The 15,749-nt window shown below is 40.7% G+C and overlaps 1 protein-coding gene across 3 annotated transcripts in view; it reads left to right on the forward strand.

Annotated features, from left to right (window-relative positions):
- The first annotated feature begins 6 nt into the window (after positions 1 to 6).
- The window catches only part of KIFAP3 (kinesin associated protein 3), a 67,051-nt gene continuing 51,308 nt past the window's right edge, over positions 7 to 15,749 (forward strand). For all 3 annotated transcript variants that reach the window (XM_015636495.2, XM_015636496.1, XM_015636497.2), the window contains exons 1-10: positions 7 to 76; positions 4,514 to 4,645; positions 5,876 to 6,030; positions 7,099 to 7,154; positions 7,657 to 7,798; positions 8,937 to 9,036; positions 9,775 to 9,899; positions 10,369 to 10,467; positions 11,165 to 11,343; positions 13,484 to 13,646. In XM_015636495.2, coding sequence (XP_015491981.1) covers positions 45 to 76; positions 4,514 to 4,645; positions 5,876 to 6,030; positions 7,099 to 7,154; positions 7,657 to 7,798; positions 8,937 to 9,036; positions 9,775 to 9,899; positions 10,369 to 10,467; positions 11,165 to 11,343; positions 13,484 to 13,646 — 1,183 coding nt within the window. In that variant the 5' untranslated portion in view covers positions 7 to 44. The remainder of the gene's footprint in view (positions 77 to 4,513; positions 4,646 to 5,875; positions 6,031 to 7,098; positions 7,155 to 7,656; positions 7,799 to 8,936; positions 9,037 to 9,774; positions 9,900 to 10,368; positions 10,468 to 11,164; positions 11,344 to 13,483; positions 13,647 to 15,749) is intronic.

Raw genomic sequence — 15,749 nt, forward strand, 5'->3', positions numbered from 1 at the left:
CCCCACCATCCCCTCAGAGCCCCTCAGCGCCCCTCACCGCCGCCATGCAGAGCGAGGACGCCCGGTACCTCAAGAGGTAACCGGGGAGGATGGGCACAAGGGCGCGGCGGTTCGTGCTGGGGATGAACGGGGTAGGGGTCGTGGCGGTTGAGGCGTAGCAGCTTGTCCCGAGGGATTGAGTGTGTCAGGTGGTGAGGTGAGAGACATAGGTGTTGTGGGGTGTTTGCAGAGGGGTGGATGGGCGATTGTGGTAATATAGGGGACCTGAGGGTGTGGTGGGTTGGGAGGACAAAAAGGGGCTGTGGTGTCGCTGCTTGTAGTGAGGACTGGTTTGGGGATGGATGGGAAATTATTGCTGGGGAGGTGACAATGGACAGTGTTTGGAGAGGAGTGATGATGAAGTGGGTGGAGGTATTGCGAGTGAGGAGTGGCTGGTTTGGAAGCTGACTGGAGGTTGTGGAGTGCTGGGTAAGATGGCTGGGGGGTTTGGGAATGGGAGAGGGATTTGTTTAGGAGGTTCCCCCCTCAGCCTGCCCCAATCTGCTGGGCAGATTTGGATGAGGACTGGGAGGGTTAGGGATGAGTGAAGGTTACAAAGGCAGGGTAGGCAGAGAGATGGGCTGGGTGCTGCTGGGGAGAAGGTGGTAGTTTGGAGGGGTGCTCTGCTCTGGGGGTGGCTGCGGTGGCATTTTATGGTGTGTTTGGGATGAGGCACTGAAGTGCCGGCAGGTTGAGAGAATAGGTGCTACTAGGAGATGAGTGGGGAAGATCATTGTGTATTAGGTGCTGGGATGGGGCAGGTGGCAGCTTTGGGGATCAGGGATGGGATAAGAGACAGTAAAGCCAGGTTCAGGGAGCAGCTGGGAGACTGATTCTGAGGAGATGTTAAGAGTATGGCATGGCAGATTGGGCAGGACAAGTGACATGGATGGAGAAGGTAACTGTGGTGTATAAAGTGTGTGATCTGGGTTTGATGTTGGAGATGTGATGAATGAATGGTGTCTTTTATTTGTCTATTTGGCAGTGAGACCAGTCAGCCTAAAGAATAGGGCCTGAGTTGGCAGCTGTTGGATCTCTGTCAGTTGTTTCAGAGCAAAAGTGAGTCAGTCCCAAAAGATGCCAGGTCATCTAGGCCTCTGTTCAAACGTGATGTGTGGCCAGTGTCACTTTATCCTGTCATGCTAGTGATTTTATCCATCACATCCTGAATCCTAAGGAGTTCCTGTTTTGGTTTTTTGTTTTGTTTTGCTTTGTTTTGGTTGTTTTTTGGGTTTTTTTTACTTCCTTTCCACTTATTAGTATTTGCAGAATTTCCTGTTTAGACTGTTAAGTTTTGCTTTTTTCTCCCCTTATATGCCACATATTAAGACCCATAGTTGGAAACAGTGGAGGGGAAAAAAAAAACCCTCTTGATAATTTTTGAACATTGGTTCTGTCATAGCAATGCCACGATGGGTAAAAATCAAATGGCCACCCTTAATTAAATCAACAGCTGTAACTTTAGAATATTACTTGTTTTTTAAGCCTTACTTGTTCAGTTTGTGCAATCTTATGTGATCTTGTACAAATTTCTGTTCTGTAGTCATCCCTGGAACAGGTGTAGTTGTCTCTCTTTTTGGGGAGCACAAACCCCAAACTGCCTGCTGTGCTGTTTAATGTGACCAGGCTGGTGTGCAAGTCTGGTCCTCCTCTTCTCCCTGTTTCCCTTTGTCATCATCCATGGGCATTCCCCCTCCCACCGAGTCTGACTTGCTGGGATTTGTTATTGGATTTTCAGCCTTACCCACGTGCGCCGTTTGTCCCACTTCTCATTAGGATAGTTTGCTTTTGCTTTTTCCCTCTAAAGGAATTAGTTAATAAAGGATATTAACACTCCAGCAGTGGTTATGTGAGCTCAGCTTGCCCAGCTTTTGTCTGTAGAAAAGGCCTTCCTCTTTTAAACCTTGGACTGAACTGGGTTCTTGTTGACAAAGCAAGCAGTGAAGTGAAAGGACAGGCTGATGTGCATGAGAGCTCCCCAGTGCATTGCTGCTTCTACTCATTATAAAGTTGCAGTTTTTAATCTTTTATGAAGTGATTTACAGACTCAAGATGTGTAGAAAATCAGTAAAGAAGATGTTTATAGATTTAGGGGAGAGGAAGGGATTTTTTTCTGTAAATAAAGATTTACCTTGTGATGCTGACAGTCTGAATACAGTGTTTCCAAAACAACTTTACTGGCTGGGTAGTACATTTTAGCATAATTCCTCAAGCATTTCACAAGGATTTTCAGAGAGGTAACGTGGCTGTGTATTGATTTGTGACTTCATTAGCTCAGAAATAGCTCAGGCAGAGAGGGTTTTTCGTCAATGTGAGAGGGCAGAAAAATCTCTGCAGCTGTAAGTTCTTCAGTTTACCCATCTGTCCCTCTGAAAAAAAAATTAAATATAGGAAGTTCTAAAACTGTTTAAGCAGTCTTAAGCTAAGCTCATCAGTGGTTTACTGTTGCCAAAAAGAGGAGGTTTCACTCCTTCTTTTCCCTGATGATAAATAGGAAGTTGTTCCTTTTCTGTAGAGCATTTTAGTTCTGTTACACAGTGAAAAACTTCCTCTCTCCAAAACATGGAGAGTTTTCTTTTGGATTGCTGGAATTGACTGTGACATGAGGGATTGATGAGCCCTCATGTTGAACTCCAAGGTGACTGCCAGGAGCAGGGAAAACACTGGAAGATCTAATCCTTTTGGCAGTGATGAGCTGTTAGTTCAGTTTCATTCTTGTAAAACTTTACCAAACTCCTGTTCTCTACCCACCTTTTTCTTTATATCTGTAAGTATTACTGAGCTGTCACTAACCAGAGCTTTGACTGTCAAGAGCCTGAGTGTTTGCAGTTGGCATCTCCTGATAGATCTTAATGTAGGAGAAATACATTTGGAGGTGGGGAGTGAGAACTGGATTCTTTTGAAATAGATTTGCCATAAGCTTTCTGTCCTGCAAGACTGGACCTTGTGAGAACAGAGAACAGACTGTAATGAAACATCTGCTTCAAGGTACTGTTAAAGGGAAATGAACCCAAGTCTTGAAAAAATCTCAAGTCATAAAGGGAGTTTTGCTATACTCTCATGGTAAATGTTACTCTCTAGCAGGGAGGTGTTTTTGTTTGCTCTCTGTAGCTTTATGTCCTTGCAAGGCTGGTAGTTGAATTGGACTCTTCATTTCCCACAGCAGCCCTTTCTGTGATTTGTGGGGCTTTTTTTGGTAGCTGTATCTCAAGACAAAGGTGTTTTTTGCAGCTGTGTTCTGGAGATGGAAAAATGGACATCAGAGTAGTTAGGTAGATGGAGACATATTTCAAACATTTTCTTCTGAGAGTGGTTACACCACAGGATGCATCTGGATTTGCTGACATTTCCAGCTTTATGAGATTGAAATAGTTTTCCCTGATCTAATTGACCCAATGCCACGTCTACTCCTATCTGCTAGATGCTGATATGACTACTGGTAAAGCCACTTGTAATTCTCTTTATGGACATGATCTGTCTAAAAAACCTGAACACACAACAAAAAAAAACACTCCACATCCCAAAAGCCAAACCCATATTTTGGAGGTGGTTTTAATTTTCAGTGTTTTAGCAGCCTGGTTTATGGTAAAACTGTAAATATTCGATTGGCAGTACCAAGTGGAAAAGGGACAAGTCTCTTTACCAATAAATAAAAATTTGTTTATCTCTGGATGTGGTTCTGCCACTGCTTGGAAACAGAAATGGGGTGTATCTTCATCCATCTGAGCCTTTCCTCGGGACACTTGGATCTGCATGGACACCGAACTGTTGGCACAAAGGAGTGGAAAGAGCAGGACAGGCCCTTTTGGCACTGACATACCCCAGAGTGATTCCCTGGAGAATACTTCTCCCAAGGATCTGTAGCTGTAGAAAAGCAGGTAGACATGATTTGTAGCTTTTATTGGCAGCTGGTGATTTTTGTACTCCCTCAAGCCTGGCAGCAGGCACAATGAGGTGAAGAACAGTAGCAAAGAGGTTTGTTTCAATAGAGAATAGTTAAATAGAAATACAAATTATTTGTAGTTCAGTCTCACAGAATTGTAACTACTAAGAGTTAGCCAAGAGAATGACAAAAAAATTCCATTTTTAGAGGACTGCACTAAGCAAAGGCCATACAAAGATTTGTCAGTACTGACAAGGTAGTGGGGAATCAACTGTAGAATTCACCTGCTTGGTGAAATGTGTCTTTTTACTCATTGTGGTGAGGTGGAGCAGGATAACTCTGATTTCTTTCCTGATTTCTGTGAGTAAGGTTTGACCAGTGGCTTGGATATTTCTGTACTACAAGTAATAGCCAAGAATATCCCACTAACACCAGACTTGGGTACAGCTGTTTGGGATGGAATAGGGTATGGAATGAGAGCCCTACATGGGTTTAGGGTCTGCACAGAACAGGGGGCAGATAACTGATTTCTGCTCTGGTGTGTTTTCTGAGCTTTTCATTTAATCTATTTTTTTCTTCCCTTTATGACAGGAAGGTAAAAGGAGGTAACATAGATGTGCATCCATCTGAGAAAGCCCTCATTGTCCATTATGAAGTGGAGGCAACGATTCTGGGCGAGTTGGGAGACCCCATGCTGGGGGAACGCAAGGAATGTCAGAAAATGTAAGGTCATAGCAAGCTCTGATATTTTATTTCAATCTTTGTAGTCATGGATTCAATAAATCAGAGTACCACCCAACTCTGAGAAGTTGTAGTTTATAATCTTTATGCAACTTAATGCTGGACTAGCAGAGGGTTTCAAAGCTGGGAAATAACATGTGCCTCGGAAGGTTAACATCTGAAACACACATTGTAAATTGCTTTTCATCCATGTCCTTTAAAGTGTTTTGTAAAGAAAAGTGATGACTCCTGTTCTACATGATGGGTAGTTGAGGCAGAGAAAAGTGATTGTTTCCTGTGCAAATGGTAGTTCATGTTGGAGCAAGAAGTACCATTGAACCTCCTGACAGCCTCATGCTCCAGCTGTTGGCTCTCCTGTTGTTTTGATCTGCCCCTGCCCAGCCAGTGAATTCTCTGCTTTATCTGCATTTTACTTCTGCCTGGTTAATTTCTTTCAAGATCATTAAAGTATTCCCTACTGGAAAAGCCCAGAGAACTATTGTAACTTCAGTTTTCAAGCTGCAAGGTTGGACCTCTTCTAGGGGAGTTTTATCTCTGTACTGATTTATTTTTGAAAATTCAAGCTGAAATGGCTGCCTGTGTGAGAGCGTGTTAGAAGAAAAACTGGGGGAAAAGAGGAGAGAATCTTTAAATTTTCTCAAATTTTTGAAGATACTGGAAGCATTCTTCTGTCATCAGATGAATCAGCATAACTTGCATCTGCAAGGTGGTGGAATTCCTTTTTGTTCCACCCTGTTAATGCCCACAGAGATTTCTTACTGCTCATTGCTTGTGGACCTGGCTGCAGATCTGCCAGAGCTTTGGGAGACTCCTGGCACTGCAAAAGGACTTTCCTGTGCAGACAACACCCAGAACTGCCTCTCATTTGGGGCTTTTTATGAGTGCAATATTCCTTTGTGGTGCTGTGCACTTTTTATGGGGTATATTGCAAATCAATTACTGTCTTTTGAATCCAAGATGGTTGTAAGGGATCTGTTCATACAGCTGCCTTTAATGTTCCTGCTTGTCAGCTCATGAACAGTTACGCTCCATCAAACCTGTTTGACAGTTGCTTGCCACTTGGAGTTCAGAGACACCACTTTGACATGAAAGGCAAAGGCACTGGGTGTATCAGGATCATTTCTGCTTCAAGAAATTCATGACTGTGTAAACATAATCAAAGGAGTGAAGATAAAAAAAATTAAACTGAAAAGAGACTTGTCTGTGTTGCAGAATTCGGCTGAAGAGTCTTAATGCAAATACAGACATTGGTTCCCTGGCTCGAAAGGTTGTTGAAGAATGCAAGCTCATTCACCCCTCCAAGCTTGCAGAAGTAGAGCAGCTGCTGTACTACCTGCAGAACCGCAGAGATTCCACAGCAGGAAAAGGTAAAAACCACAGGAACAAAGTGCCTTGGGACTGAGTGCCTGAGCCTTGAACAAATGCTGAGGTGTTTCTAGCTGAGAGCCCAATGTGCCTGATGTACCAGTTCTCTGGGGATGGTGACAGTAGGGGACATGTATGTTATATCACCTTTGGAAACTATTATGATCTTGAAGTGAGATTGAAGGAAGTTACCTTTTTAACAACCAATTTTTTTATATTATTTTGGTTACACTTAGTATTGAGGCTTCTTACTGGCTGCCTTTTGCTTTAGCAGGACTTGTGAGGTGCAGATTCTGCTGTTGGGTGCAGCCTCATGATATTGAATCTGCACTTAGAGTGACATCAAAAATGTCTAAGAGGATCTTCCTATCAAGACCTCTTCTCTTGCAAGGGTAGACAATGGGCCTAGGCTGAATTTGGGCTGTGTGGAAAACTGGACAAGTTTTGGTCCAGTGTTGCATAGCCTGGGGTATTTCTCTTGTCATCCTAAGTTTCTGGCCTCCTGTGTGTGTCCTAAGTTCACTTTAAACTTTCTGCTCAGGGGACAGTTGAATATTTAACATTAGATTCTACATTACCTTGCAGTCATCAGGGTTTCTGGCAATCATGAACTGGTAAGCTTTGTTCTCAAGCTGGATTCCTAGTGAGACAAATTTAAAATGAAGATTTACATTATATATGGGGTTTGATTGTAAGAGTTTCATATGTTTTACTATTTTTCACTTTGCATTTCTGTGTCTTGGTGTGTCACAGGGCACAAGCAGAATCAAAGCTGCTGAAGTTTCACTGTGGGAGTGTTGTCATTCTGGGCTTGCTCTAAGGTTTATTACCCTCTGTCTCCCCAGCTGATTGGGCTGTCACTGATTATTTAGACTGAATTGTCAAAATGCAGCTGAGGATTTGCTTTACTCCCTAGGGACTATTCAGCTTCAGAAACCTGTATTAGTTTGGCAGGTCAGCTGGACACAAAAGGACTTTGACCTTGATTTAATGGGAGTGTTCATTATGGGAACACTGGATAAGTGTTTGATTTGTGTAACTTAACGGCATCCGTTTCTTTTTCTTTATAGAAAAGAAGGAGAAAACCAGCAAGCCAAAAGATCCACCCCCATTTGAAGGAACAGAGGTAAATATTGGTGTTAAAAGAGAAATGCAAACCCTGTTTACTACTTTAGTAAGCAGTTACAAAAGAGAGGAAGGGAGAGGAAATACTGAATTCTTGTGGTTTTTTCCTTCTTGTTTTTTAAACAAAGAACTTGGTTTGGAAATACTGCACAATGGAAAAAAAAATCTCCATAAAGGGTAAAATATTTGACTTGTATACTTGCCCCTCCAAGTATAGCACACAGCAGGACAGCCAGTGAGGACTGAAACATCAGACAGGACACAGAGTTGTGTCTGACCATCCTTTGATTTTTAGGAACGATATCTCCTCAGATTGCCTGGTGTTCATTAGAAGTGATTCTGCATGTGTTGGGGTATTTTAACTTGTGTTTTATTTTTGTCTAAGATCTGTATTTAAATATAGAAGCTGGGTGCCCTTTGGTGTCACAACTGAATAAGGTTGTGATTGCTGGTGTTGAATTGCCATCTCTCTCTGTGAAACTCTCGCTTCTGGCTTCTTTCAGATTGATGAAGTTGCCAATATCAATGACATGGATGAGTACATTGAGTTACTGTACGATGACATTCCTGACAAGGTGCGTGGCTCTGCCCTCATCCTGCAGCTGGCCAGGAATCCTGATAATTTGGAAGAGCTGCTTATAAATGGTAACTTTTAAACCTAATGGTAATTTCTCTTGATGTACTGTTAATTTATGCCCAGGGAAAAGTAGTTCACCTTTAATTTGGGATTTTCATTAGTTTGCTAGGCTCTATTTCTCTGTATATAATAAGTTTGCCATCAAAGCCCAGTTGGGCCTTTCTATAAATGGATGCTGCTCAGACTGGTCTTAGGTGAGCCTAATACTGAAATCTTCCCGGCCTTTACTACTCTACCTGGCTTCAGCTATCTTTTTCTAATCCTAGTTATTTTGATGCTAAATTAACTTCAGCTAGCATTACTGCTAGAGATGGGAATGTATTGTTGTATTCTGTAGATCAGGAAACTTATCTTGAAAAGGGGATTTGCAAGCTGACATAGATTAATTTTGTGATTTTCTTTCCTTGTCCCTTTTGTCTCTTTTGCTGAGCCCTTATGCTCTCACATTCCTTGAGTAAATGATGACTTCAATACATGCCCATCTTGCAATGTCACCACGAAACATGGAATGGGATGGGAATGGTGAGCCATGAAATAATGGCTTGTCCCTATGAGTTGTTGAAAATATTTTAGTGCTTCATGTTTCCAGCTGCTGCTTTTCTGATCAAGTAACATGGTGTACATGAAGAGAGACTGGCTAGGGGGAAGGTGGATGGAAAAGTGAGAAAAAATAAGGCAAGGGGAAACCAAATTATTTAATGAGATAATATAGATTCAGAGGGAAAATAAATAGAAAGATGGATGAGAAATACTACCTGTCAAGATAGAATTTAAAGGGGATTTGAAAGTTAAAATTGTGATGTTTTAGGCAGGGGACGCATTGTAGTGTGGAGCACAGAGCTGGTAGAGGCCTCGAGATCTGAAAGTTAGTGTTAGCTTTAAAATTACTTTGGTGTTTTGTTGTACTTTCCTTCCATGTTGCTTCCTCTGAGGGTTTGTGACAGGGTGATCACCCAGGGCACTCTCTGGTACTGTCTCCAAACAGAACATGTGAGCAGTGTTGCATCTTAAAGCAAGACACATGGGAAAGTGTTCCACTAGAAAACTGATAGGTGTAGAATAAGGTGTATTCAAATTCTGAGACTCATGAGCTAAAAAGGAGGGACACAAAATGCTGATGCTTCTCTAAATATTTTTTCACTTCAGAAACTGCCCTGGGTGCATTGGCTAGAGTGCTGAGGGAAGACTGGAAACAAAGCATTGAACTGGCTACCAATATAATTTACATTTTCTTCTGCTTTTCAAGGTGAGTACAGAGTCCCTGGATTTAGGAGCATAAAGAATGCAGCTCTGCTTAGTGGCTTTTCATTTGTTCTCTGCTCTGCGCTACAAAACTTCAGTGAAACAGGAAAAACAGATAGAAACACACTTGAGCCTCAGTTTTATCACTTATAACAAAAAGAACTCTCATGCTGAGGCAGTTTGTAAGAGAGCTGGGAAGAAACTAGTAAAGGTTCTGACTCATAGCTTTGTGTCAGAAATGAAAGGTGGCTGAGCTGCCACCTCTAATTTCCATCTGCACTCCTACAGGGAAGAAACAGTGTTCAACACTAAAGTGATTGCTTGTTCTTATTTAGCTATGCCAGTGTTTCAGCATACCCTGCCTAGAAATAATTCCATCAGAAATTGCATTTACCTTGATTTTAGGTCTCTGTTATATTTCTGGTGAGGAGAGAGTGCTCTGAAGCACTTGCAGTATGAAAGGCAGGGCTGAGGGGAAAATCTTTTTCTTCATGCATGAAAATTGGAGTGTGTTTTTATTTTGATCTGGACCAACAAACTGTTTGTAGTCTTTCTACAAGTTGAGAAAATATTCATGTTTTCAGGGGTTGTTCTTGTTTTGAAATAATTTTCCAATAGGGAAGTGATATAATGGGCACATTTTTTTAACATTTCACATGGTGCAATATTGCTACCATAGATGTCAAAATAGATATGGAGTTGTTGGCATTTATTTCTCACAAATATTATTTTTTCAATGTAGTTTCTCTCAATTTCATGGGATAATCACACATTACAAAATTGGAGCTCTGTGTATGAATATCATAGACCACGAGCTGAAGAGACATGAGCTTTGGCAGGAAGAAATTGCTAAAAAGAAGAAAGCTGATATCCTTTTGATATTCTGGCATAGCCTGATGGCTTCTGACTTGTCTTGATGAGTGTTGTTGGATTACACAAGCTGAATATACAGCACCTTCTGTAAAAGCAGTAGAATTTACCAGAAAGGGCAAAATAGAATTGCAGATATGAGAAAGACCAAGAGTGAACATTTTGGCATGTGATAGAGGTTAAGCTGAAGCTACTAAAGCAACACAAGAAAAGAAATGTTGTATTTTATCAGCATTAGGTCTTAGAACATCTGTGCTGCTTGTTAGAGTGTAAAATACGCCAGCCTGGAAGGAGAGAAGAATCATGTTCTGGACTGCAGGTGTGGCAAGCTGATGCTGAGGGAGTCTTGACACTGGGTATTCCATAGGTCCCTTGCTTTTCACTAGTGATTGAGGAACACTTTTGAGGACAGTTATCATCTAGCCTGTATCACTTTTCTCTGAACTCCTTAACTTCTGTAATTCACTTGATGAAGATCCTGAAAATCAAACCCTGAAAAAGGACTATGAGAAAACTTACAAGAAATACAAAGGACTGGTTGTCAAGCAGGAACAGCTCCTTAGAGGTACCAAATCCAAATAGCAAATTATTTTGTTGTTGGTAAACATGGCTGAGGGATTCTGTTTGATTCTTGTTATAACCAGGATATCTTAAACATTCTGAATGTGTGGATGAATATGGAAGAGTGCTGCCAAAGAATAGGGAGAAAACAAGTACTTAATCAGATCGTTTGACACTATTAATAATTGTAAAAGCCATTTGTCAGGAGAAGAGCAAAAGTGATCCACTCTTCTTTACTCATGATGTTGGTTTGGGAGGAGTTGGGTATTTGGATTCTTTTGAGTTTGCCTAACTTAGCTTATTAGAATAGATTTAGACTGAATAGATTTCATTATATCTCAGTTTTTATACTAAAATACACTTCATGTTAGGTTAAAATTATCTGAGTGGCAAACCCTCCCTGAGAAGGGCTTTTTAATGGTTTCTGTTGCAATTGAAATTAAAAAATATACAAACCACACAACATAAAAAGCTTCTAATAATCATAATCCTATTTTTTTTTCAGAGTCACAATTATAATTAATCTTAATGCTTTTTAAAGAGGCAAAAACAACCATTCATAGGCAATTTCTTGCAAAATGCATCAAAAAGGGAGCATAATGCTTCTGGAAGTGCTGTTTTCAGCACTTGAAGTGTAAATAGAGACTTGTTAATCGTGTTGATTTTGATCTGTTGGTGTGATTTGTATTGACCTTTGCTAGTTGCAATTTACCTGCTCCTAAACCTCGCTGAGGATACTCGCATTGAGCTGAAGATGAGGAACAAGAACATTGTCCACATGCTGGTGAAAGCACTGGACCGGGATAATTTTGAGCTGCTTATCCTCGTTGTCACCTTCCTGAAGAAACTCAGCATCTTCATGGAGAACAAAAATGATATGGTGAGGCTTGTAGCACTCTACTGCAATGCTGGAAAAGTTGGAGTTCTGAAAACTTTGTGTGGTTGGAGGGAAGAGGGAGACGTCTCTACTTTCACACTGAGTATCTCTAGCATTGATAATTATCCTATCTTGTTAAAAGTAAAATGAGTGAAAGAAAAGCACAACATCCAGTCATAGCCTACTGCAAAGGGTTTTGTGGAAATGTCATCCCAAACAGTGAAATGATCCACAAAATTCCACATTTGGAATTCAGCACCTCAGAGTCTTCTCATGTCCCCACTTCTGGTGATGCCCATAATTCTGCCCCCAGACTGTACTCATGTGACAACATATTATTGTTTCTGCCATGTACTGACTTGGGAAGAGAAGTGTTTATCCTTTAGAATTTGCTAAATTAGTTTACTTATTTCCTATGTCAGTTTGGTTTTGAAAGGCACTTCACATCTATTCCTTCCTGCTGCCAGTAGCTCCTAAGAACTTGGAGGCAGTTATTCTTCATAAGCTTTTTTAAAATTATTTATTTTTTGGTGGATTCTTACACTTCTGAAATTGTAGCATAATTTTTTTTGCAACTTCAAGCTCTAGCCAAGTATCTCCTTTACTATTACTTTAATAGATGCTTGACTTCAACTTTGTCCCTCTCTGTTACAATTTATTAGATGAAAATGATACATTTTCCTTATCCAAGAGGTAATCTGAGATCAATGATACACAGAGATTGTGAGACGAAAAGATCAGTATAAAAGCAGTAGTGAATTAACTGGATCTCTGCATGCATGCACACTGAACACTGCAGACAAGAAGTATCTCCCTTATTTATATATGGGACTTGGTTAGGAAAATAAGAATTAGCTCTCCAGCCCACTGATTTGCTGGCACACTTTCTCCATTCCATCTGATTTAGTGGAAAGACAAATGAAGCAAAAATGTTGAGTCGATTTTATTTGAGTGTTCTATCAGTTTTGAAAGTGGTGCTGTGCTTCAGGTCAGCTGTCTGAGCATTCCTTACTGATGATAAAGATGATGCCTTTTTCTTCAGAGTATTATTATTATAAGGGAATGTACCAGTGAAGGACAAAGTGTTCTGATATTTGTATTGGACAGTAATGCAAAACTTTAAAAGGCAAAATGACCCAAGATTAGTTGTGCAGCACCTGATTCTAAGTAAAACTGAATAATGCATATGTATTTATAGCACATTCTTTCCTTGGCTATTCCAGGGCCATATTAAATTCAAAGCAGTGAGGTAGGAGTTCTTGCTATCTGACTTCTTCTGATCAAAGCTGTCCAGGCAGTTGTTTGATTATTGCACTGTGCTGTGTGGGGAGAGCTGTAGTTTCTTTTCTTAGTATTCATTCAGTGTCTATTTATAACCAGACTAGTAATGTACATGGAGAAGAATGCCAAGTAATTTTATGTGCCTCCTTCTGGCCAAAGAAGGATCTGGGAAACAAAAAACGAATGCATTTAAAATATTGTGTCAAATAAAAGTACAGAAATGTTGCTTAAAACATGATAGAAACTTTCTGAAGTCTTGCCCAGTTCAGATGTGTTTTCTGGCTGGTAAAGTGAACATGATCTCAGGAACTGATACCACTTCTCAGTTCCTGGATTCCACTTTTTAATTTGAAAGTGATACATGTTTCAAGATGACTTTCATGCTTTTATTAAATTAACATGCAGGATGGCATGCCTCTTCTGAGAGCACATGCACACTTCTGTCTAGGGGTTCATTTAAAATTCATAATGAAAGGTCTCAAATTCTTTTTGGATGCCAATTTTCTGTCTTTCTTGGTTGGGTCTATCTTTGACTCTACTGGCAGTTGCTGCAGGATTGCACGTGTTAAAGTTTAAATGAGTTTGCTTACCCCAATGTAGTTTTGCAGGTCATGTCTTCACCACATTCCTGCAGTATTCCAACTGTGAGGAATGTTTCCAAGACATCTGAACTGGTTGGTTCAAAACATTTTTAATCAATGTTTCCCAGTAACCCAATCTAGAAGACTTCAACCACAAAGACACAAGCAAAACTACTTCAGATGAATATGCATTAAGTCACTGTAATGGCTACAAATTGGATACTGAAGCCAAAGTAAGTTTGGATGGATTATGTTTGTTTGGTTTTTTCCTTGAAATACAGGTTGAAATGGATATTGTTGAAAAACTTGTGAAAATGGTACCATGTGAACATGAAGACCTGCTGAATATCACTCTTCGGCTCTTACTGAATCTGTCCTTTGACACAGGCCTGAGAAGTAAAATGGTCCATGTTGGTTTGCTTCCCAAACTCACTGCACTCCTGGGTATGTCTTCTTTTGGTCTAACACAGACATTTCAGCATTTCAGTGAAGCTGTTGACATCATGGTATGATGTACAAAAAGTTGCTGTGTCACTTTTGTCTTTGCCACTTCCTCACTACTCCCAGCTCCTCAGCATTCACATCATCTTGTCACACACTTTAAATGGAAGTTTAGAAGGTTTCCAGTAGATTTACTTCTAGGGTCTCTTAAACAGTAGAATGCATCTTCCAGTCTTGAAAAATTACTTCAGTAACAACTTGAAAACCACGTGAATGTTGTTTGTAATTCTGGGGGAGCACCTGGGTAAAATAGCAAGCAACTTCACAAAGCCTAGCTGATGGAGGTACAAACTATATTTATTTATTTATTCATTTTTAATGAAGCTTGGTGTACCTGCTGGCTCTTGTAACTTGTCCAGATAGATTAGAAATCTCCCAATTTTGTTAGTTTTCAGTCTAGGCAGTACTGATTTCTAGGCTTTCAGCTTGGCAGTCTTGTGTTAAGATCATGTAAGTACATCAGTTACAGGTGAAACTTTTTGTTGTCTCTAGGGGAAAGCCATGGAAACAATAAGGAGTTTGGAAAAAGCAGAGGATTGTTCTATTTGATCATTGTCATGTGCTGGCGTTCTGAGGAGGGATTTTTATTGCTTTTTGTGTGTTCTTTAGGTGATTTTACCTGGAGGCTGCTCTGGTAGATACACTAAAGGTTTAGCAGCTTTTGGCTCTAAGGATTGCTGAGTGGGCATGGAGGATCTTGTCTGGTGTGAATCACTGATGCCAGACATTGCTGAAGTCTTCTGGAATCTGTTGGCTTTGCGATGTGCTAAATCCAGTGCAGAGGGTGTATCCAGATACTGGCTGCAGCAAGGGCAGTGCAGTGGTGAATCTCAGCTTTCCTCCTCTAGCTTAGAGATCTCTTAGGGTTGTTTGTCACCTCAATTCTACTTCAACCTCAACACAGCCTTTTTGCTGTTCAGTGAACTCCAGTGAGCTTCCAAACCTAAAGTGCTTTGGAAGCCTTAATCCTGTTGGATCCTTATTTTATAACAGCTACCTGGTACAGCCTGAAATGCCTCACATCCTTTTATACTTTTTGTCCCACAATCATGTTGCTCTGGTCTGAGCTAGGACGATGAAAATTGGCATTTGAAATCCCTCATCTTTGTCTTTTTATCCTTAAGACAATGTTATTTGGTAGGAAAGTGAACTGAGAAATGGAAGCTGATGAGGAAATCTCTTTCCTCGTGTTTGGTTCAGCTTTACCAAAAGGTTTGTAAGCTTTTTGGAGCAGGAACTTGTCCCTTTTGTTCATACAACAGATACTGTGGTGGTCTAAGGGGGGCTTCTGGGGATTTGTCACCCCAGGCAATGGCACAGCACAAATCCTGAAGTCCCTGCTCACAGAAATTCCCCTTTTAGTATTAGAGTCAGTCTGAACTCACCAGTTAAATATCTGCTTTCCAGTGTCTGTAATGTGGAGAGGAGAACTGCTTTCCAAATGCCATTCTCTTAGGATTGTAACTAGGCCTGTGTGAGGGCTGCTTAGCTCAGAAGAACTGGTTGCTATAATGGGAGCCTGTTCCTCAAGTGGCTGTTAGGGTAATCTTCTGCAAGTCCTGCTGGTACTTCCAGAATATTCACAGTGTGTTTCTTTTCTCATTTCAGAAGTATTCAATCATTCTTTCTTTCAACCATTAATTTTTTGTAGAGGCATGCCTCTATGCTTATTTTTTATATGCTGACTAGAAAATCTAGGTAGAAATATTGTCTATTACTTGTTTCTTTAAGCCATCACTGTGATTTCTGAGACTTTCCTTGGTATGGTGATTCAATCAACTCTCAAATGCATCACTTGGCATATAATGTCTGAGAGAAGTCTGCAATCTGAATAATAAAACTGCCATATGCCAGATGCCCCATTTATACAGGTTATTTGGGTATTAAACACACATTATTCAAGTCAGTACCCTTCATTTTCCATTTGCAGGTCATCTCCAAGTGCTAGCACAGCACAACAGTTGTTGACAAGTCCCTGTACAACTCTTAATGCCAAGAGGTCAAGTGTCCTGACTCAACCTCCTGAAATTTAGCATTTGTGCATGC

This window comes from Parus major, chromosome 8 (genome assembly GCF_001522545.3).
Source record: "Parus major isolate Abel chromosome 8, Parus_major1.1, whole genome shotgun sequence".
Classification (NCBI taxonomy): domain Eukaryota; kingdom Metazoa; phylum Chordata; class Aves; order Passeriformes; family Paridae; genus Parus; species Parus major.